Source organism: Prionailurus viverrinus, chromosome A3, assembly GCF_022837055.1.
Source record: "Prionailurus viverrinus isolate Anna chromosome A3, UM_Priviv_1.0, whole genome shotgun sequence".
NCBI lineage: Eukaryota > Metazoa > Chordata > Mammalia > Carnivora > Felidae > Prionailurus > Prionailurus viverrinus.
In genome coordinates, this window is record NC_062563.1 from 51757257 (window position 1) to 51779793 (window position 22537).

At 47.7% G+C, this 22537-nt stretch overlaps 1 protein-coding gene across 2 annotated transcripts in view; it reads right to left on the bottom strand.

Annotated features, from left to right (window-relative positions):
• The window catches only part of SH3RF3 (SH3 domain containing ring finger 3), a 374857-nt gene extending 352696 nt beyond the window's left edge, over positions 1-22161 (bottom strand). Inside the window, exon 1 of one of the 2 annotated variants that reach the window (XM_047853860.1) lies at positions 20287-22161. In XM_047853860.1, the coding sequence (XP_047709816.1) occupies positions 20287-20859 (573 nt within the window). In that variant the 5' untranslated portion in view covers positions 20860-22161. The remainder of the gene's footprint in view (positions 1-20286) is intronic. The other variant, XM_047853859.1, reaches the window with a different exon arrangement.
• Between the last annotated feature and the right edge of the window lie 376 nt (positions 22162-22537).

The following is a 22537-nucleotide window of genomic DNA, read 5'->3' on the forward strand; positions in this document are numbered from 1 at the left end:
GTGACAGCTTTGTAATCACTTAATCCTAAAACCCTGAGCACTCTTTCTATGAAGGAATGTAAATCAAGACACTGAACTCCACTCCCCCCAAAAGGGGCCGGAAGAAAAACAAAATTAGACTCCATGTCCATCAAGACCACTGAAAAGAGACTGCTGATGAGGAGACATGTCAGAGAAGTAATAACTTCCCGTTGGGAAATTTAAATAATCAGCTGGGTCTGAAAAATGTGCACATTCTGGGTTTCAGAGCAATTTCTCAGTGTGCCTTTTATAAGCTCTCCAGGCTGTTATTACATTAGCTTCAACCCAAAAATTCCTGCAGTAGTTTGCAGATTCTATCACTACAACAATTCAAGTATCAGAAGAAACTTCAGATTGTTGCCTATAAACCCTCTGAAAGTACATTATATGGGTACAAATCGGTTAGAGTCAGAAAAAAGCATGTCGGCATCAGAACCTCTATTATGGTACCTGGAGTGTTCAAAGCTCTTCAAGCCCAGCTGTCCGACACAGTGCCACCAGCCACGTGTGGCTACTGAGCACTTGAAAGGGGGTGGGTCAGAATTAAGATGTGCTGTAAGTGTGAAATAAACACCAGGCTTCAAACAAAGCTTTGAAAAAAGAATGTGAAATATCTCATTAATCATATGTATAGCGGTTAACGCTTGCATGCCAATCTTTTGGACATAGTGGGTTAAATAAGATACAGTTTTAAAACTAATTTCATCTGCTTTTCACCTTTTGTAATGTGACTGCTAGAAAATTTCAAATTACACATGTGGCTCACATTTTTTTCTATGGACAGCACTGTTTTGTAGTATGAAATTAAGAATTCAAGCCATCAAAAGACTTTATTTGAACACATGTTAATCCATTAGCTTTCTGTAAATGTTTTTGAGACATGTAAGCGCAGATGTCCAGGAGAAAAAAATTCTGTATTCAGTCTGTCTCCATGGCCACAAATGTGGAGCCCCACAAACATCTGGGACTGATTCTAACACTCAATCCAGAGAGGAGGAGACTCAGATGGTAGAGAGAAGCTACCTTTGCAAGAAAATTGAACAAAAAGACAGTATCCACACCTCACTGTAGGTCACTATGTACACATTTTCCATAATGTTCATTTCACTGTGTGAATCAAGAACAATTCAAACATAGCAAGAACGCAAGGACTCCACCTCCCCAAATACAAGGCAGGTATATCCCTTTGAAAGCCTCTTCCTGCACTGAGCCCTAAAAGCATGGCTGACCTTCACCAGCATTTCAGCAACAGAAAAGATAGACTCTTCCTGTTCCCATCCCCTCCCCCATTATTCCTCTTTTTATACATGCTCTTTGTATTCAGCTATGAAATTCTCCCACTGATTTGCATCTTTACATATTTGTATGCATGTTTGTACAATATGGTAAAATATAGCACAAAATATTTTAATTTCCCCGCAGTCCAGGTAGCTGGTAAGGAAAAAATAATACAAACTTGGAGGCAATCAGAACTGATTCTAATTCCAGCTCACACCTTGGTTTCCTGCTCTGTGAAATGAGGCTTATGGCACGAATCCAACAAGAATGCACATCCCAGAGCAAAAGCCAGAGTCTGCCTGGGTTCAGACTCCAGCCCCCACCCACCAGCAGTGTGACCAGGTGTTCAACTTCTCTGGGCCTCACTTTCCCCATCTACAAAATGCAGGTAATCAGAGTACCTAGTTCACTTAGTGAATTAACGAGTTGAATTCATTGCTTCTGCACAAAATTAGTTTTCTAAAGAATTACTTTTTAAGTGAATTAATGAGCAGAAGAATGCTAGGCTCATAAGTAAAATGGCTCTAATTGCCATCATGTCAAGACCAAAATCCCCAGCATGGGCTTCCACATTCACCTCCAACCTTATCTCAAGCTGATCCCATGACCCCACTGTGCCCCCAACCACTTCCTTTCAGTTCCCCATTTGCTCCAACCACCTTAGGACTCTAGGCCACCATGCCTGCTGTTCCTTCTGCTGGAACACTCTTCCTCCCTCTTCACCTGGCCTGGTCCAACTGCTCATCCTTACAGCACAGATCTGGCAGGATTCTCCAGTTCTTTGCTCTTACAGTCTTTTACACTTCTCTGTAGGTTGGGAATGGCCTTCCAGGAAACTTTTCCAGGCCTTCTGTGGTTTAGACCAGTACTGATCAACCCTGACATCAGCATCATCTGGGGACCTTTGACAAGCCAAACTGATGCAGGCTGTGCCCAGACCAATCATATCAGGACATCTGGGCTGGGCCCACACTTCAGTGTTTGGGCAAGTTCCCCAAGGGATTTCAACACGTAGCCCAAATGGAGAACTACTGGATCGACAAAGGAACACAGCTGCAGTATTTTTTAAAGGATTGTTTCAATCTTTCAATGGGATTTTACAAAACCATCTATCAACTGCAAAGAGAACTTATGATTTTGTTAAATCTCAGTTAATCCAATTAGAGTACAGGAATACCTGCATTACCAAACATCTCCACTGTATCTGAGATTTTTCAATTAGCATTTTAGTCAGTCCCTGGATAGCACTCCCATAACACCAACCAATTGGAAGATCAGGGGGTCAGAGACTTTATCTTGCTGTCTGTGATGTCACCAGCATGTGGAACTGTGCCCAACATACACAGGTGCCACATGGAACCTGTGACATGCTGTACAGTCCTCCGCCCACCAGACTGCAGAGGACAGGAACACAGGCCAAGGAGCACACCTGGCACAGAGATAGGCACCGAGTGGCTTAGCAGCACTTGCTCATTTGAACAAATGAGCTCACCTGTGGCTTCTCCTCTCCCTGTGCCCCGACACGCTGGTTGTCCTCTCACTGTGGGAGAGGCCCCCACCTTCATTTGAAGACATTCATTTGTGGTTTATGAAATACTGCGGTAACCTTTGAGATGCAAAGTGGTTTAGAAGTGCAAATGACTTTCAATATGAATATTAATAGTAGCGTTATTAATAACTGAAGTTGTCTGCCAGACACTTGACTCTTGATTAAAGGAACTGGGAGCCAAAGCCAAGCCAGAAACATCTCAGCTCAGAGCCAAAGGATCTGTGCTAAGAGCATAGATCCCTGCAGGACCCGAGGATATTCAAAAAGTCTGACTAGAGGAGTTTACATAAAGTAAGGTGGGTGCTGCTACTCCCACGTCAGGTCACACTTTCCCGTGTCTTCTGTTCACTGCAGTGTGAGCTCCACAGGTAGAGCTTGGCTGGGCTTGCTGCTCTCCCCAGAGCCTGTGAGGCCCAGTGTCTGGCCTGTGCCTGATGCCCCAGCAAAGTTTTTGGATTAAGAAAAGAACAAATGAGTAAATGAGAGAAAGGAGAGAAGGAGGAAGCTCAAACCCAAAGCTTACATGGGCTCTGCCTATACCACTAAGAACAAAAACCAGAACTTTTTCTTTTGCTAAAATCACCAATCAGAACTATTCCACAAGCTATTAATTCACTTTTTTTAAACACTATGGTCACTGTAACTACAAGTATTTGAGATACCAGCTGTCTTGACAAACAAGCAGCCTGTCTATAACCAAGTCTTAGTAACTTCATGATTCGAATACATCCACATTATGCTCTTCTTAAGTCATGAATGTACTTTTCAGCATTAGAAAATTATCCCTTTCACATCTTTAAATATTGTGGTTTCTGCCTGACTAATGCCATCTTTAATTATACATCATCGAGTATTTTACTGTGATCTAATGGGGTCTATTACTCATCAGAATGGCCCCAGTCAGCAATCATATTCCCCAGAGCCAACTATTCAACCCTTCTTTCATTTTTCAAACGTACCAGCCTGCACGTGCACAAATTTATACACATATTGAGCCATAACATCTTATCAATTTGTCCAAAAGACAAAACTATCCCAGAAGGAACTCACACTATATTGGCTTCCTAGTGAGTTCTGGCACAGTAACACTATGACCACTGATGGTGCTCTGACCTCACCCTGGGCACAGCCGCACCTCCCTGTCCACCCCAGGCACACTCTACACAGTGGCACAAACAGAAGAGAAATGGGTACTCTTCAAGGTAAGCATTGTGCCTAAGTCCTACAGCAAGCAGGTGGCAGACGAAGGATCCCACCCTCAGTGGCCACACACAACAGGAGGCCAGGAGAAGATACACACAAGACCTGGCTAGGCCACACAGCATGTTGGGGCTCTTTCCTCACCTTGACTCCCACAGTCACCAACGACAATCCATCCAGATGACCTTTTTCATTATACAATATATTTTGAGGGGCCAAGTGATCTTAAGCAAACCTAAAGATCAGAAGTCAGCTAGTCCCAAACTTTCATTCAAAGGGATGAATTGCCAATCAAATTAATAATTTTAAATGCATAATTTTAAAAAAAGTATGTGTATGCACCGTTTTTATTTAATATGAAATTTATTGTCAAATTGGTTTCCATACAACACCCAGTGCTCATCCCAAAAGGTGCCCTCCTCAATACCCATCACCCACCCCCCTCTCCCTCCCACCCCCCCATCTACCCTCAGTTTGTTCTCAGTTTTTAAGAGTCTCTTATGCTTTGGCTCTCTCCCTCTCTAACCTTTTTTTTTCTTCCCCTCCCCCATGGACTTATGTTAAGTTTCTCAGGATCCACATAAGAGTGAAAACATATGTTTTCTCTGTATGACTTTCTCTGTATGACTTATTTCATTTAGCATAACACTCTCCAGTTCCATCCACGTTGCTACAAAAGGCCATATTTCATTCTTTCTCATTACCACGTAGTATTCCATTGTGTATATAAACCACAATTTCTTTATCCATTTGTCAGTTGATGGACATTTAGGCTCTGTATGTACAGTTTTTATATGTTAACGTTTACACATGTACATATACATGTATTCATGTATGTTGACATGTATTAGTTATCGAGTAAGAAATGAACAGGTCTGGCTCAAGTTTCAGACATTTTACCTAAACAGCTGGTGATTAACTTCTGTATACTTACAAGAGAGACTCAAATTACTAAACCAAGTGCCCTGACACCCAGAAGCAAAAAAAAAAAAAAAAAAAAAATAGAACTAGAAAGGTCACTTGATAGACAATTAACAAATAAATCATTTTGAAAGACCTGGAATCAATGATAAGCCATGAGACCTTGATGTGTCCCTTTTGAATAATTGAGGAGGCATCTTTTCATGGACCATTTATAACACTATGTTTAGAATCCCATTTAGTGCTCTGAGATAATTCATTCAAGTGTTGGCTTCTTATCAGACTTGTTGACCAAGCAGCAGATGGAAACAATAAATACACACAGATCTAGTGTGTGTGTACTGTGCCAACAGCACATGGAAGTGGCCATTCAGGAACTGCCTTCACTTGGCCCTAGTGACAGTGAGGCTGCTTGTCAATGCACAGATCCAATATTGGCCTGAGAGGTGTTCGGGTCATGCTGATGTACTCTCAGAGTGCGCAGCACAGTCTCCCCACGTTTATTCCCTTCTAACAAACTCCCAGTAGCCACTGGCAGTTGTGATTCCAAGAAACAGGTATTCTTGCCATTGCTCCCAGGCACCTCTAGGAAGGTGCCAGCCAACATCTCTCTCCTTAGAAGAAAAAGAAAACTCATTCTGTGACTCACTCCAGGGTTATGGGGGCTGGGGGCAGGGGAGAAGGAATAGAGACAGAGAGGGGAAGAGCTTGTCTGAATAGCTGTGAGGGAGGGAAGAGTTTTTGCTGAGGAGAAAGCCCCAGAGGCCATTGAATTGGAGGTGAGGCCCCAGGGAAGGCACCAAGAGGAGAGGAGATAAAGCATTAACCACTAGCAGGGCTTACTAACAGGCCATTGAGACTGGAGGGGAAGGTGGGGAGCAGGCAGGGCAGAGGGCTCTCTGGAACACGGAGGATGGCAGAGGGATCAGGGAAGCTCTGACAGGGAGGATGGTGGCATCAAGGACTGTAAACACAGAAGGCTGCTCTGCATGATGGGGCTGGCAGTGAGGTTTCATGAAGCCTCTCAGTGCCCATTATCCTCAATAAACCCTCGGGTCAATGCCTTTCAGGAGATTCTCCACAGAGCATCCAGCAGGACCGTGGGAAGTGAATTAATTCTGTGGCAGCAGAGGCCCTGAGCCATAGAAGGCTTGAGAGAAGACACAGCCCCCCAAGACCTCCTGAGAGACAGGGAGGGAAATGCTGGGTCTCCTACTCACTTATAAAGGCTACCAGCCAACGTGTGACCCTCAAAAGGCCACAGTGAAGCTCCTATGGAGACATGCATGGCTTGTCCAGGGCTCAGACAGACGTCAGAGGCTAAGCACACAGCAGGACCCATCTTCTGCCCTGCAGCCACCAACTCCTCTGCATGAGCATGGCCTCTGGATCCCTCTTCCCAGGGGCTGGTGGCTGTGGGAGCATCCAGGTGGTGGTGGTGGTGGGAATGTGAGAAATGGCAGCTAACAAGAACATTACTTTACCTTGAACACCCTAAAATGTCTGACACTGGTGGATAATCCAGAACTAGACAAAAGGGATATCTAAAATTTTGGAAAGAAAGGATTGCAGAAAAGATACATAAATGTAGACTCTGCAGCGTCCCCCAACCCATGTCCCCCATGTCCTTCCTTAGGGTCCCAGCCCAACTTTGTTGGGGATTCACCAATTCTATCACTTTTTATTATGAAAACTCAAAGCTCAAGAATACTAATAGTAATGACAGCCCACATTTATTAAATTCCTACCATACCGCTAGTCCTTGTCTTCAAATGTTTCAGGTATGAACTCATTCAGCTTACAGTCCTTCGAGGTGCTAGATGCTCTTCTTGGTCCCCACCATACAGATGAGGACCCTGCAGCACATGGGTCACATCACATGCCCAATGGCTGGTTTACCAGCATGCTGCTAAGATATGTGGGGAGGAGAACGAGTCCAGACACCTTGGTCTCAAGGCTCCAGGCCTGCCCATGGCCCTGTGCAGCCCTCCACTGCTCCTCTATTCTTTCATGGCTTTTCTTTCAGAAGCATTGCCATCTAGTACCACACAAGAACCAACGACCCAACACCAAGACCACTACTGAAGTCCCGCTCCTACACAGGGGGTTCAGACTCAATGCAAGATGTGGTCCTGACCCTGATCAAGTTATGATGAACCCTGATGAACATCTGCATGGGTGAAAAAACTCAAGACCTAAAAAATAACCAGAGAATAAATTCTAGAAGAGCTCTGGACATGCAACGAGAACATAGAAAAACGTGGCTTGGAGAAGTGCAAAGGGTCCCTCAGTAACGTGTGGTCAGCACCAGGGAGATGAAGAGGAGTAGCATAGGACAGCCCCCAGAACATCATGGTAGGGAGAGGACACATAAGGAAGCATACATGGACAATGTGATGACAGGCTTCTCCATAGTGTCCAAAGGACAAGGATGGAGGAAGGGGTGTCAGTCCTTCAGGGATGGACTACCTTCAATCAATGACAAAGAAGGTGCTGGGTCTTGTGTAAGCACAGAGAAAATGGGAGGAGAGACCTGGCTGTGCACAGATGAGAGAGCAGGCATGGGCTACAGGGCCATGGAGCTGTGGGTCAGGCAGAAACAAGACCACAGGACCTAGAACCTGGCCCCAAGGAAGAGTCAAGGGAGCTGTGACGACAAAACAGCATGTAGGGATAGTTGTTTCAGCCACGGGCACAAGCAGACTGGCAAGAGCAGCAGCAGGGAGTATGGCCACAAGGGAGCTGGCCCAGTGTAAGAGGAGCTGGGTTTGGTGCCCTCTGAGAAGCAGAAATGAAGTTAACTGTGCCTTCTGAGAAAGTAATGACAAAACTTGGTGACCCAGACAGAGTTGATTAAGGCAAATCAAAAAGGATCCCAACCCCTATAAGACAACAATATTAGGTCAGGCCCTCTGGGCTCAGCATCCATCATGAGCTTACTCAGACAGTCCTGCCATGAACCCAGAATGTGACCTGTGAGTCTGATACTGAGAACCAGAGTGCAGAGAGCTGTCTGCCCTGAGGTGAGCCCTGCAGCTCCAGGAATAAGGATGGTAGGAGAGCCTGTTTTGACCATTTCCTTTACCTTGCGTATCTCTTGGTTCTGAATCCTGTGTCACTTTCTCCTATGGTCACACTTTGCCAAATTTGGGTACCAGTGTGGTGCCTGAGTGGTTCAAATGGGCATGGAGAGGACTCTGTGCCAGGTAGGTGCCACACGCAGCAGATGGGTGTAAAGATGGCCAGCTTGGACCCCCAGCTCAGCAAGCATGAGGATCCCAGGGACGCATGGCACTCTTTACCCTCCCTGCCCCATTTATATTTCAGCCCAAAATAAACCCCAAAGACTAAGCTGCTCACACTTGCTATTTGAGTTGAAAAACAATTTTAAACAATCTTTCCAAAAGTTGGCTTCCAAGCATCAAATGCTGTCCCTGTCTCCCATATTCACCTCACCCAACCTTCTCCATCTTATAAATCTGCTGCCCGGGCCCCAGAGACTCAAAGAAAACTAGGGGTGGAAAAGGTAAACATCAAGATGCTCCAGGAAAACAAAGTCTGCTTATTCTGTGACTTGAGGCAGTTTTTATCCAAACTACAGTCATCCATGCCTCATTGTCACAATATTTATTTAATGAGGTTCTTTAAGTTGACTCACTTTTGATTTAAATTTGTTTCCAAATAAGACTCCTTCTAACTGCCAATTTTTTTTAGTGGACACCTTGACCTCATAGAAGGAATCACTAAAATAAACATCAACATCACCACCAAGCACTGCCTGGGACATCCTACAGCCATCATGGTGTGCTCCCCCCCCCCCCTTTGTCCCCACCGAGAACACGACCACTCCTGTGGCACTTTCTCCTGCTCTGCCATACCAGGCCATTCTCCACCAGCCAGGATGCCACCTCTGAGTCCTCGACACTCCATTGTAACACCTCCTTGCTGCATCTGACAACATGACAATTGTCACCTTGAAAACAGACACACTTGAAAATTCCTCAACCTGACAGAAGATTTCCCACTTACATCTATAAAGTGAAAGCATTCCCAAATGACAGCCACCTTTCCCTCACAGTTGCTGACAAGCCACGGCACGTCCTTCACTCAGCAACGATCCACGATTACTTCTCAGGTAAGGCCAAACACCAACTATTGGAAAATAAACTGTAGCCAGACCACACTCCAGAATGAAGGCCATGCTCCATGTGGTGTAATGAGGACAAAGACAGTTCTTCATATACAAAAGGAAGGGGGGCTTCTGAAAATAGGACAAGCCCACAACAAAAGTCACATCTAAACCCTCCTTCAGGGGACACCACTGTCAGTCAGGTGAGGGGGGAGATTGCCCACTCATCTTCAGAGAAGCCCTTTGTGCGTCAGCCCTCTCCTGCTGTGGTAAGCCAGTACACTCCACTCTGCTCAATGGCATCCAGCCCCCCACAGCTGTGTCTGATGAGCTGCAGAACCCATGGAGCAAGCTGGGGTGGGCCAGGGCTGTAAAGGTCACAGGAAACCCATTTGATTCTAAGCCTGAGGCGAAAACTCCATGGTTTTATATGAAAATCAGAGGAAGCATATTCTAGAATAACATTCATGTAAGTTTTTAAGAAGATAACACAAGACCTCAGATAAACACCTGTTGTTGGAAAGCACACAGCAGGAAGGGTATGGAAGGGAAGGGGGCAGCTAGCAAAGAAATAGGGATACACAGGTTACCGAGTCTGAAGGTACAAGAGTCCACCCAGAGGGGACTTGGAACAGGCTGGCAATTCAGCACAGTGGGCTGGAATATACCACCTAGCAAGCAGCAGCTTTCCCACGAGGCAGCAGTGGGGTGGGGACCCTATAGGAGGCCAGAGCAAGACACCAGAGGTGCCCTTAGGGAACACATCTGAGAAACCCCAGGAACTCAAGAAAGACCTGGCAGGGCCCAGGAGGCAGAGGTGACAAGGCAGAGAAAGTTCCCCATGTGGCTTTTCCAGGTAAAAGCAGGGAAGGTATGTGCGTGCTACTTTGGGAGTCTCAAAGAGAGAAGCTTCCAGCCCGCTACATGAGGCCACCTCTCAGGGTGGCATGACCTCGTTGGGTGTGCCCCACAGAGCATGGCCAGGAACATTCCCCACTGTGGACACCAAAACGTGTCTGTTCATCCAGAGGCAAAACTGCTGCCAACAGAACACCATGTGATGGTGAAGCAATCAAAAAGAAGGTGTCCTCGTTCCCAGGCACCAACCCTACACAGAACAGGACACCCTTGTCCTCAGCATGAGCACACCTGAGAGCCATAGTGGCCTGGAGGCACAGAAGAAGAGGAGCTCCTACCTTGCTGAGCTGCAACAACTGCTCTGGATGTCTCCTCTCGGCCTGCATGGCCCCTGTGAACTCTCCTCTCTCTCTCCAGGTCTGACCTCCCACGGATGCTTTCAGGAGTCCCATTCCCCAGAGCTGAGCAAATGAGCATTTTGCTGTCTCTGGAGAGATGCTGACTTAGAAGCCTAACCCTCCTCCCAAGATGCACGGACATCCCCAAATGTTCCTGGGACCAGCACCCTAAATCCACAGCAGGTTTCTGTATGCACCTGTAAAGAACCTGTCAGGATGCACACTGGTGATCTCTGCAGCCCGAGGATCAGATCCACATCTGGTCCCAAGCATTCAGGAAGGAAGGCAAGTGCCAAAGGCTGAAAGGCATTCATGTCCCACCTTTGAGCCATTTCAGTGTTGAGGAGAACCTGTTAATCACTAACAAAGCCAGAGGAAGAGGAACAGAGACACCATGACTAACTGTTGCCTCTGGGAAGCCAGATGATCCAAACTTTAAAGGGCCAACAAAGCAGTAATTGTCAGGAAAACACGCAGCCCACAGAAAGGAACAGTGAAGAAAGAACACTGAAAACAGCTTGAGGAAATAAAAATGGAATCAGAAAATATATGGAAGAGACAAAAGATAGGGTGTGCAGAGGTTTGGGCTTCAGTAGGTTGGATTGCTGATGGACAGCTTTTCACCCGGATGAAGTTATCTGAGACCTGGATCACCACCTCGCATAGAGCAATCCCTTCCATATGGACATGTAAGCTGCCCACACCAACCCAGAAGCCACCCGATTCCCCAGTTTCCTCTGGGCAGGGAGCATTTGAAGTCCCCTTGGCCCCCAGGACCACCCACAGAGGGCCTGGCTGTCAGGGCTATTTTAGGGGTTGTTCAGTTTGTAAAAAACCTCAGATAGACAGCTCAGAGTTATATAAGAAAAGGTTTCTAAGCCCATGAGGTTGTTACAACAAATAAGGCATTAGGTGGGAAACTGGTACACCAGGGGCCAGACTATAGGCACTGGGTGGTTAAATCTGATTCACTGATTAGCTTGGAGACACAGAGAAAATGCTACAATTAATATCAACCACACTTCACGGACAGGCTATTAATCCCATGTACAGTGCATATGCCTTTTGCTGGAACAATGAACAAAATTCTATGTCCCACAACATTTAAATTAAAACAGAAATTTTTTAATTTGCAAGAAATTACTGAAATTTGTGGAAAATGGAAGAACGTCAGTATGGAAAAGGACCTTGAACAGAACAGTGGTTCACAAGGAACAAACTGAAATAGGCAGCAGTGGCTGATGCCGGGACAGAGCATCATGCATCACGCACATTGGCTCCGGGCCCTTAGAGAGGACACTGTACTGGAAGGGCAGCAGTGGGGAGGCCTGGCCTGGCTTTAAATGGAAAGCCTTCCTCCGGCCTGTACTCTTTACCTCTGCCTTGTCATCTGAGTTTTAACATTGTATGGGTCACTACCTCTGGTCAATAAAGTACTCTGTTTCTTCGGAGCCACCGTATTTGAAACAAACAGCTTCCATCAGCCCATGAATGCACATCACATACATCCAATACGGATGGTGCTGCCCCTGCTGCCTAGCCCCTCATCAGCTCCAGGGTCACGTGTCCAGGAAGGGGCCCACTGTCTCTGGTGAAGGGCTCCATACAAAACTGAAGAGTTTCAATCCACTGTCAAACAGCCTACTGATATCTGAAGTTGTGTCCCCCCTGGTAAGGTCCGACCACAGGGGTACAAGTCCTCCTCAGAATCCAAGCTCTGTCACCTCATTCAAGATGTTAACTCCAGAAAAACTGCTTCACAGAGCATATGCCAAAGCTTAATTTGTCAGATGGCAACTCCAGATAAATTTCCAAATCTATAAGAACCATAAAATACAAAATCAGCCACAGAAGGCACAAGGCCACTGCTTCTCAGCAAAAGAAGAGCTGTCTCTTCTTTGGAAGCATCTACCTTTCATTCTGCACATCTGTAGACTACAAACTTGGTCCATACAATCACTGCTAGTGACAAAATTAACCCACAGGCATCATGAAGTTAGTAAATAAAGAGAGTCTCACTGGTTATCTGTTTTAAGGTGATGTGACTTAGCAAAGGCTGTGTGCCTGTGCCATTCTTGATGCCCTGCACACTTCATCTCGCACAAACACATCTGGCTTTAGTTACCTTTTGCCACTCTTAGGAAGGGGAAATAGGTGTGGTCTTTCAGTTATGCACAATTCAAAGTACAATTATAAAGAGTTAAGGAATTCAATGGTTTATCCATAAACAGTAAATATTTCTTAGAAATTTCTCAACCATTAGGGATAGGGTGATGCTGCAGTCTTGGGGGTTTATCCATCTAAGAAGGCACAGTAGCTGTTGGTGCCAAGGTTCCTGTGCTGTTTTGAAAATGAGCTTGGTGTTCCATTTGCCGGTGAGATGAAAGCAAATTCTGTGCAACTTTCTGACCATCAATACAGTTTTTTACCCCAAGTATTACTGTAGTGCCTGGTACATAGTAGGTGCTCAAAAAAGTGTTCAGTAATGGGGGAGAGAATGCACATTCTCCTATTTCTTGAACTACTGTGACAGCCTTGCCACGAACCCCCATTGCTGCTGGAGGCCTCCTTCCATCTGAGCACTGCTGAGAACAAGCTCTGGGCTCCAGAACAGTTACATCTGCTCCTGGTGCCAGTGTGTTCTTAAAATCTCTCACCACTTCTATTGACCTGAATTCCTGTAGCAAATCCTAATTCATTTAAACTCATATAAATTCACATGAGCATTACACACACATTCCATTAAGCAGAAATGCAAATATCATAATATCTTCCTGTTTGCAGATAACCATCGTATCCGTTAACAACATAAACATGTGTGCCAGAGGAGCGAAACAACCCACCAAAGCAACTCCTCTCAGATGCTCTTTCAGGTCTCCCAAAGGGCAACTGCATCTCTAAATACCCATAAGCCATCAAGGGCCCAAAAAGGCAGCCATCTGTGAGCAGAATCCAAATTGTGCTACTACTTTATGTGCTTTTTTATTCTAAGTTCCACTCAGTGGGAAAAGGGAGCCCCACACGGTAGCATGCTAGCACAATGTTTAAACCATTCACCATTGCCAACACCTTCAGCCTGACACCTTATTCTTTTAAGGTTAATTAGAATTCCAATAGGATACCCATCGAGCATGCATTTCTAATTCATCAAATACGAAGATCTTCCGAGCAAGGCAAATCTGATAAAAACTGACCTTGGCCTCTGAAGACTGGTGCTATAGAGAGCATTTCCCCCTAACTAAATTTTGCTGATGTTTTCTTTCAAAAAGGTACCTCTAAAAAGAGCATGTTAACTGCAAAAAATCGAGATTAAATACAGATTGAATTGAAATACACACTTGAAACAAGTGCATAATTGAGACCCGATTTCGTCATGCTCCGGCAAGCAAGCAGGCTCTCAACAGCCGGAACGAAGGAACAATTGGATATGATTCTGCTCAGCTCAACCGCACCGAGCAGCCTAATTCCAGGCAGTTGTAGACAAGCTATTGTGTCCTACAGATTAAGGAGGTGTGCTCGGTTTTCAGGAGAGCCTGCCAACCAGCTATATCTGCAACTGGGTGGGATTATTCTCCCCTGCCACCTTTCCTAAAACAGATTATAGTTTGGGTTTTTTCTTCTTTTCACTTTCATGAAGCTTGTAAGGATCAGGAACACGACCTGTGATAACAAAGATAAAACTTAGAAGCAATTTAAAAGGTGGAACAAACAGATTCAAGCACTTGGCTTAGACGCCCACCAATGCTCAACAATCCAGTCATGGTGACAGGCCAACTTTGAATCTGAAGGCATAGCATCATATCAGACACACACACACACACACACACACACACACACACACACACACACACACTTAGGATACCATATAAAAAGAATCTATTATCAGGAAGTGGGCCTTGTGAAGTGTGCCTCATTGATGATACATAATTTTAAGGTTTTTGTATCAGTAGCAGGCACTGAAATGACAGCCAATTATGTGTGCTAGGCACTGCAGGCACATCATCTTATTTATCTGATAAAGCAGACAGGATCCTCTCACTAATAAGAAGGCTCAGAAAAGCTAAACCTTTGCCCAGAGGCACATGGTGAGAAAGTGAGGAAAGCAGGATAAATCCACCTGTGCCAGGGCTCCCCACCCCTGTGCTCTACCCCTGTCCTTCTTCCTCACAGGACTCCATGAAGCCCAGGGATCTGCCCTGTCTGCAGCCACATGCACAGGGAATGCAGTGGGCCTCAGTCCCAGGAGGAGAAGCTGATCCTGTGTGCCATGCTCCTGGCTGAGCTGTGGCTGGCCTAGGCACCAGCCCGGGATGCAATGCTGGAAGTGTGTGAGAGTGGTCTAGAGCAAACATAAGGGGAAGAAACCCTCCTTTATGTTATTAAGTCTTGTTGTGAGGATATGATGCCTGAGGCCACTGTAACTATCTTGAGACCCAGTTTGCAGAGAGGGGAAAGTGCTGGGATGGGACCAACATGGTGGCAGAGCAGAAGGATGGATGATTCTGCATCCCTAAGGAGAGAACGGAGCCACCCAGATGGCCATTACAAACCACTCAGATTCCAGATTTACTGTTTATGTCATTTACATAGGGCTGTCTGTGATGTTCTGATACGATGTTCTTTCCTCAGGACCACACACCACTCTGCACAGTTCCTGTTAACTGCCCATAAGACCCAGAGCCTGGGTTTATAAGATGACAGCCTCAAACTGGAAGAGCATTTGCAGCCAGGCAGCAGATGGATCTAAGAAGTGAGTGCTACTTAAGTTTGAGACCATGGTCTCTAATTAACTGGGTCTGTTACAGAGCCAGAGGACTCCTCTAACCATGAAGCGGTTAGCCCGTCAGTCCAAAGCTCACCTTTCTAGTATGCTCCCATTCACTGTGTGTCTCTGAGCAAGGAAATCTTGGCACTTCTGCTTCCCCATCTCTGTAACTGGCTACCTCGCTGAGCTCTAGTACAGAACAGGTGAGATGCACTTCAATCGCCTGACTCAACCCCAGGAATGCACAGACACTCAGTGAACGCCTGGCACACAGCAGGTACTCAATGAATGGTAACTTTAGAATATTCACTAACTGGCCACAAACTGAAACACAACACTGCTGTAAGTCTCAGGGGTGCTGTTTCCACACCCAGCGGCCTGCTGAAAACAGGCCCGAAAAGGACTTCACTGTGACTCATCTGTCATGTCTCCAAAGGCTGGTGTCTGCACTTGTCACCACGGGGACCACAAGTCAACCACTTGTCTGCTGTCCTGTGAGCTGTCTGGCTTTTTTGTGAGGGCCTCCAGGCACTGGGACTTTTCCTCTGGAATCCTTATTACTTCCAAAACCAAACAACAAAAGCCCAATGATACAGCCGAGCAGAACAGAAAGGAATGGAGCCTGAGAACGTATCCTGAATCCAACACTTCCTGGCTCTCTGACTTGGCCATTTTGCCCATTATATCAATCCCTCTTCATTAATTATGCCACCCACCACACCTCACAGGATCATGGAGAACTTTCTATAAATGACATATGCCAAAGTGCCCAGCACATGGTAGGCACTCAGTAATTGTTCAAATAGAAAATCTCAAGCATAAGCTGCCCAAATGCTAACAACTAAAGAACACGCTGACTTGCTTCCAGATACCACAGACACTCTCTGAATTGGCCTCCAGAGAGCTGACCAGCTGGACTGGTTAACTCCCCATCTCCTCCATAGGACGGCCAAAGACACCCAACTCCTTGGAAGGCTCAGCTTGGCCCCCTGCTGGTCCAGGCCCTCACTCTTGCCCAGGGAGGTTTGTGCTTACCTGGAATTCATGGTCTTGAGTCCTAACTATGTTTATGCAAGCGTACTGATAACAAAATGTTATACAAACAAAAGACGTTTTGCACAAAGGAAGTCACTGCTTGGAAAAACACAGTGACTCAGAAACACTCACCAAAGACGGACCACTTTAAAATCATCAAATTGGGCGTAAACAAAACCATACAACATTAAGTGGGAATTACTTAAAATCTAGAAGGTGCTCCACTCCACTCAGAATTCTTAGAAAGTCTCTTTGTTCTCCGTTTGAAAATAACAAAAAGTAAACTGTGGCTATGGTTTAAGTCATCTCAGAACTCAAAGACAAGTCCTTAGCCCTGCATCCAAAAAAATGATGAACACATATATATGTTTTTAAAATAAAATGTTTAATAGATATCACTTGTATGATTCTCCAGTTTATTAGGCTTTTCCTACTACAGGGTCTCAGTCACACTGGCTGAGAGATACAGAATTCCAATTTAAACATATCCCGAAGTACTTCAAGATATACAATACAGACAAATCAGCTCCTAACGCCTATGTTTTATATCATCAAAAGCATTACCCAAATTTTCTACAGTTCTCTAATTTGTGAAAATGCTCTTCCTCTTCACCTTCATAGAGTTGTGGATCAATACTGATCCAGTGCCCTCAGGACCCTCCTGAGAGCAGAGGGCAGACTGGTTTCTAATCCCTTCATGTCAGCTCTGTAAAAAGAGCCCATTCTCAGGGCACCTGGGTGGCTCAGTCGGTTAAGCAACTGACTCTTGATTTCTGTTCAAGTCATGATCTCATAGTCATGAGATCAAGCCCCACAGTAGAGCCCTACAACAAGCCCCACATCAGGTTCCGCCTACTGGGCATGGAGCATGCTTAAGATCCTCTCTCTCTCCCTCTCCTCTCCCTTTCCCTTCTCCCCATCAAAAAAAAAAAAAAAAAAAAAAAAGAGAGAGAGAAGGGGGAGCCCATTCTGGTCTGGTTCACCTGGAATGGTGATTGGCACAGTATAGGTCCACAGTAAATTCTGTGTGTGCCCAAATATAAGGCAAGGGGGTCCTCCCCAAAAAGAAATCACTCAAAAAATTGGAATTGTCTCACATTTGGGTTCTTATGAAAGCATATTAAAAAGTACTCTTTAAATTACTCAATTTGGAACTGCAAAACCCTTTTAGGAAAACACATTTCCCTGAAACACCTGAATGAATGCTAACTGGGGGTATTACAGGGGTCATCTCACACAACTGTAAATACAAAGCAGAAACAAGTTAGGCCAAGAAACTTAGCACACATTGAGCAATTGCAGTAGTTGGACACTTCTGTTAAAACAGGACTTCTCAAAGATCACTTTAAGAAGCAACACATAACAAGTATTTGCCAACAGGCAAATAAAGAAACCATGAGTCCTAACCTTAGGCAGCGGGTACTTGTAACCTGGTATAAAATGTCCAGGGGTAGCATAACTACCTGATTCCTAAATGCTTCATCTCAAATGGCTCAGGTGTAAGCAGAGCGAGGAGGTTCTGCTAACCAGGCTAGAGGATTCCAAGTGATCCTACTGATAACCAAAACCCGGACAAAAAAGATGCAGGTGAAGAATGTGGAAAATTGTTTCATGAACTCCAAGGAGAACCAAACAAGAATTAATCCGGTTTATACGTGATGTATTCTCAACGTCTAACTGTATGTAAATACACAATTTAAGCAGACATTTGTTTATCTGCATATCTACAATGTTTACATATCCCAGTTGGCCCAAAAGGTTTGAGGAGCTTCTCACTAGGAAACTTGGAGACTGTCTTTTATTTACAGTCAGCCTGCTACTAAGGCATATATGGTCTTTGCTGAATAATAACCTAAGTGTCCATCTCTTAAGTAACATCCAGCATTTAGCCTTGCTACGAGGAGTCAAAGTAATTCCAATAGACAGTAAAGTACCAAAAGCCTACTTGCAAGTAATTTTTAGCTGAAGTCTTTGCCTGCCAAATGTATAGGGTTGTTTAAAGTGAAACACTATATGCAGGACTTCTGGCTGCCCAAGAAGACTCCCGTTGACTTAAACATCAGTGGGTAAAAAGCCAGAAGATACTATGATCTCCACCTCCACTCTCTGAAAATGATAAAATATAAGACTGGATTTCATTCAGACTCTTCCTGAAACCCAAACTTAGTCCTTATGACGTGGGCCTGTGAAGAAAGGGGTGAGGATTACACTCAGTTAACGCAACAAAAAGAAAGATGCAGTGTTCTAAAGTTTCCTGAAGCTCAGAAAACCATCATCAGTCTGATTACTACATATTCCTATAAATAAAGCCCACCAAAACCCCCAAAACCCAGCCAACAAAAAATTAACTCCCTGTTACTGTCATTGCTGAAAGTTATAAGCTCAACCTCTTTGACAATTTTTTTAATGCTACAAATGCCACAGAGTTCCAGGAGCTGCCTCTGGCCTTTCAAATGTCAGAAGTTACCTCCTAACCTCCTGATCAAACACAGTTCACATAAAAATGAGTTGGGAAGACATCTGTAAATATCGGCCCATCAAAACATGTCCTAGTGTTTAACTAGAAACATCATTCCAAAAATCATTTAGTTCTCTTAGCAGGAGGAGGGTAACCTGCCCATTCTGCAAATAGACCTTTCAATATAATACCTTAGATGAAAACAGCAAGGACAGGAAGGAAAAGTTTGAAAATGTGGAACAAGCACACTCATAACTATATTTAATCACAATTAAAACCAAAGAAAAACTACTTAACTACTGTCCAGCAGTGATCCCAGGTATAAACATTCCTTGACTATTCTTGAATGCCCATTCTTCCTGATCCATAGGAGAAACACAGTTTGGCAAAGTACGGCATTTACCTCTAAAGCTCAACATCCAAGGGCTTAAATTCCTAACCTCAAAGATGTTGTAGTACTAATTCAGATGGTTAGAATTCTCCTAGTTTCCTGGCGTCATACATATTGGAAGAATTATTTCAATGACTTATGAGCCACCAGCTTCTTAAATGGTCAAAAGTAGAGAAATAAGGTTGTGTTTTCTAAAATGAATGATAATTGGAATAGATCAACAATGTGGTTTTTTACCTTTAAATGGTATTTTTCTATATTTAAAGAAAATACAAAACATGAATATCTTGCTTCTCACTTAAACCAGCATCCCATAGCTATCCTCCTGCCTCCATAAAAATAATAGTAGCAGAGCGTGTGAAATGACACCTTCTAAGTAGCTTCTGAAACCAAATCACTGAAGCCCCAAGATAAAATCTTTCACTAAAATAGAAACAGTGAAAAATGCTGTACGATGTAGTCGGAAAAAAAATAAAACCTCAAATAATGTCCCACCTGGGAATGCAACTGTGCCTAAGAGCCCAAGAGAGGACCAGGGTTTCCCGGCAGACCAAGTCCAAGAAGGGCTGGGCCAAACATGTCTTCCATTTCCAGGTTAACTTCCCTCCCATTACCTGAAGTTTGTAACTGATGTTCCTCCAACCCCAGTCACACAATTCCCTCTGTCCAATCCCCCCTTGCCAGACAGGTATGCATGGCCAGAACACAGGAACCACTAAGCACTAACTTTAGGGGCCTGCAGAGGGTGTGCAGAAGGCCAGTCTGGGGGTCCAGGGTAAGAAGACTGTTTCTGGGGAGATGGGAGGGCCCAGCAAAGTTAAAGGGGGGGGGGGTACAGGCCCTGCCAGCAGAGGGACTGGAGGGACTAGAGGTTAGCAGGGGACAGGAAGGTGTGCCCACCCTGGGGGAGGATGAGGTGTCACCACTTATGAACATGTGGCGAGGTTCCCTAGGACAGCATGCTGTCACAGAGCAAGTGCAGGTGGTGCGAAAAGGGATTCCAAAGAGAGAGGATGGATGGACCATTGGTGCGGACAAGTGGACCAGAGGGGAGGGAGAACGATTGGGGAGGGGGGGTGTCTAAGAGTTGGCAAGTAGGACTTGAAGGGTTACACTCACAGAGTCCCTGGAGGGAAACAAGGTAGAGAAAGAAGAGCAAGGCGAAGGCCACTGTGAAGCCACCTCTGGTGTCCCCTGCCCTTCATCACTGCCCTCTATACTCACGCGCCCCCCCCCCCCCCCACACACACACTGTGGCGCCACACCACGAAGCAGATACCCACCTTTGCCACGGGCGCACTCCTGCCGGTCGCTAGCTCACGCAGGCTGGCGGTGGCGCTGCCCGCCGCGGCAGAGAGAAACACCGGGGAGCCCGGGGCGCTGCCCGCCGCGCTGCCCCCTCCACCCGCGAGCGCGGAGGCCGCCCCTGAGCCGGGGCCGGGGCGCGCGGGCGGGCTTCCGCCGGGGCTGGCACCAGCGCGGGGCCGCTGGCGAATGCCGTCCAGCAGGCGCACCAGCAGGATGTTGGCGGGCAGCTCGTCCACGCCGCAGCCGACCAGGATGCGGCACTCAGGGCAGCGCAGCTCGTGGCGCGAGCACACGATGCTCTCCAGACAGCGGCGGCAGAAGGTGTGCTGACACGGCAGCACCTTGGCCGTGGTGTCCAGCCGCTCCAGGCACACTGAGCACTCCAGCAGGTCCAGCAGCGACGACTCGTCCATGTCCTCGCCCGCCGCCGCGGCCGTGGCCGCCGCCCGCCGCCGCCGCCGCTCACCCGGCCTGTCGTCGTCGCCCTCGCTCTGCGCAGCAGCGGCGGCCGCCTTGGACGCGCACAGCCAGGACGCTCCGAGCAGCATGGGGGAGGCGCCGGCGGCGGCCGCGCGCAGCTGCCTAGGTCCCGGGGCCGGAGCGGGGCCCGCCGCAGGCAGCGGGCATCAGGATCGCGCCTGGGCGGCCGCCGAGGAACGGGGCTCCGCCAGGACTTCCTTCACCCCGACTGGCGGCCCGAGGCTCCGGCCGCGGCGATGCAAAGTAGCGCACCGACTGGCCTGCGCGGCAAAGACCGGAGTTCTGGGCCCCGGGAGCCAACTCCCCTCCAGCCGAGCCCACCCAGTCCTTCGGAACGCGGCGCCCGCGGCTGCGAGCTACACCTGTCCCGCCGCTTGCCCACACCGCCCCGCGCGGGGGGTCCAGGGACACCGCCAGGCACGACACTCAGCGGGCACTGCAATCGGAGTGACCGCCCGCTGCCCGGAGCCCGGCGGCAGGAAGTGCGGGGAGCGGCCGGTCGGGTCCCCGGGGAGGCCTGGGCGCAGCGTGCGCGCTCCCCCGCACAGCTGGTGAGCCGCACCGCCCCCGCGGCGCCTCCATGCGCCCTGGGCCTGCCCGCGAATCCCTGCCCCCAGCGGGTTCCTCCGGACCTTCCTCGTCCCCGGCCGCGAGCACGTGCGCAGGGAGCGCGCAGAGGCCACGGTCAGTGAGGGGCGCAGGAGTGGAGACGCTGCGTCCGCCGGACCTCCCTTAGACTAGGGCGCACGCCAACAACTAGTCCTGTCCTTTAGGGCACGTCTAGGGCTCCCAGGAACTCCGAGCGCGCCCTCCTGCGCAGGCTCGGCCCCGTCCCCTCCGGGAGCTCCGAGTCTTCCTTCTGGCTCTCCGCGAACCTCAGAGAGGGAGGTTTCCTCCCGACGCTGCGCGAAGGAAAGTTTGGGCGGTGTTATCCCGACTGCCTTCCTCGCCAGCGCCGGCAAGCAGCTTAGGAACGGAGCCAACACCCAGGCATCCTCTTTGACGACTCCCCGGAGCGCTCCCGGTCCGGTCCCCTTTCCAGGCGGCGCAGAAGTGACAAGCCCGGAGCTGCGGGTGTGGGTGCGGGGACGCCCCGCCAAGCAGCAGAGGAAGGCGCTCGGGTTGGCTGAGGCGCCCCGGGGCGGCTCAGACTCCTCCCGGAGGCAGCCCGCCCTCCCCGGAGTCGCTAGTCCGAGGCTGGCGCCGCTGCCCGCCGGACCCACACCCTCGCGCAGGGCACCCGGCTCCTCGCCGCGCCCACTGCGGCGCAGTCTCGCGAACCCCGCTCCAATTTCTCCTCGGGAGACGCAGAGGAAGGGGAATTCGCGCTCTCCCTCCCGACGCCCCGGCTTCTGGGAGCGTCAGAGCAACGGAAGTACGTACGGAGGATCGGGAGCAGCAGGGAAGTTTGGCGGTGGGCTGGGGTCGACCGGGAAGATTCCCTGCAGTGCGCTGCCCCCTCGTGGCCGCTTTGGGTTCCCAGCGCGCTGTGTCCCCCATCTCTCCCAGGGCCAGCACAAACCATGGATCCTGAGCTGGAAGCTCTCACATAGCCAGATAGTTCTTGCCGAAGCTAACATCAGAATAGGCGCTGAGGGCTCGCCCATCAGTCAGGCTAACCTGTGGTTTGTGAAATTAAGTGTACCTTTTTTGACTTTTTAGGGAGAATGTAATATTTGTTGAGGCTTAAATGCCAAGAACGAGTCTATGCATTATTTTATTTAATCCTCTAAAGGGCCCTGTGAG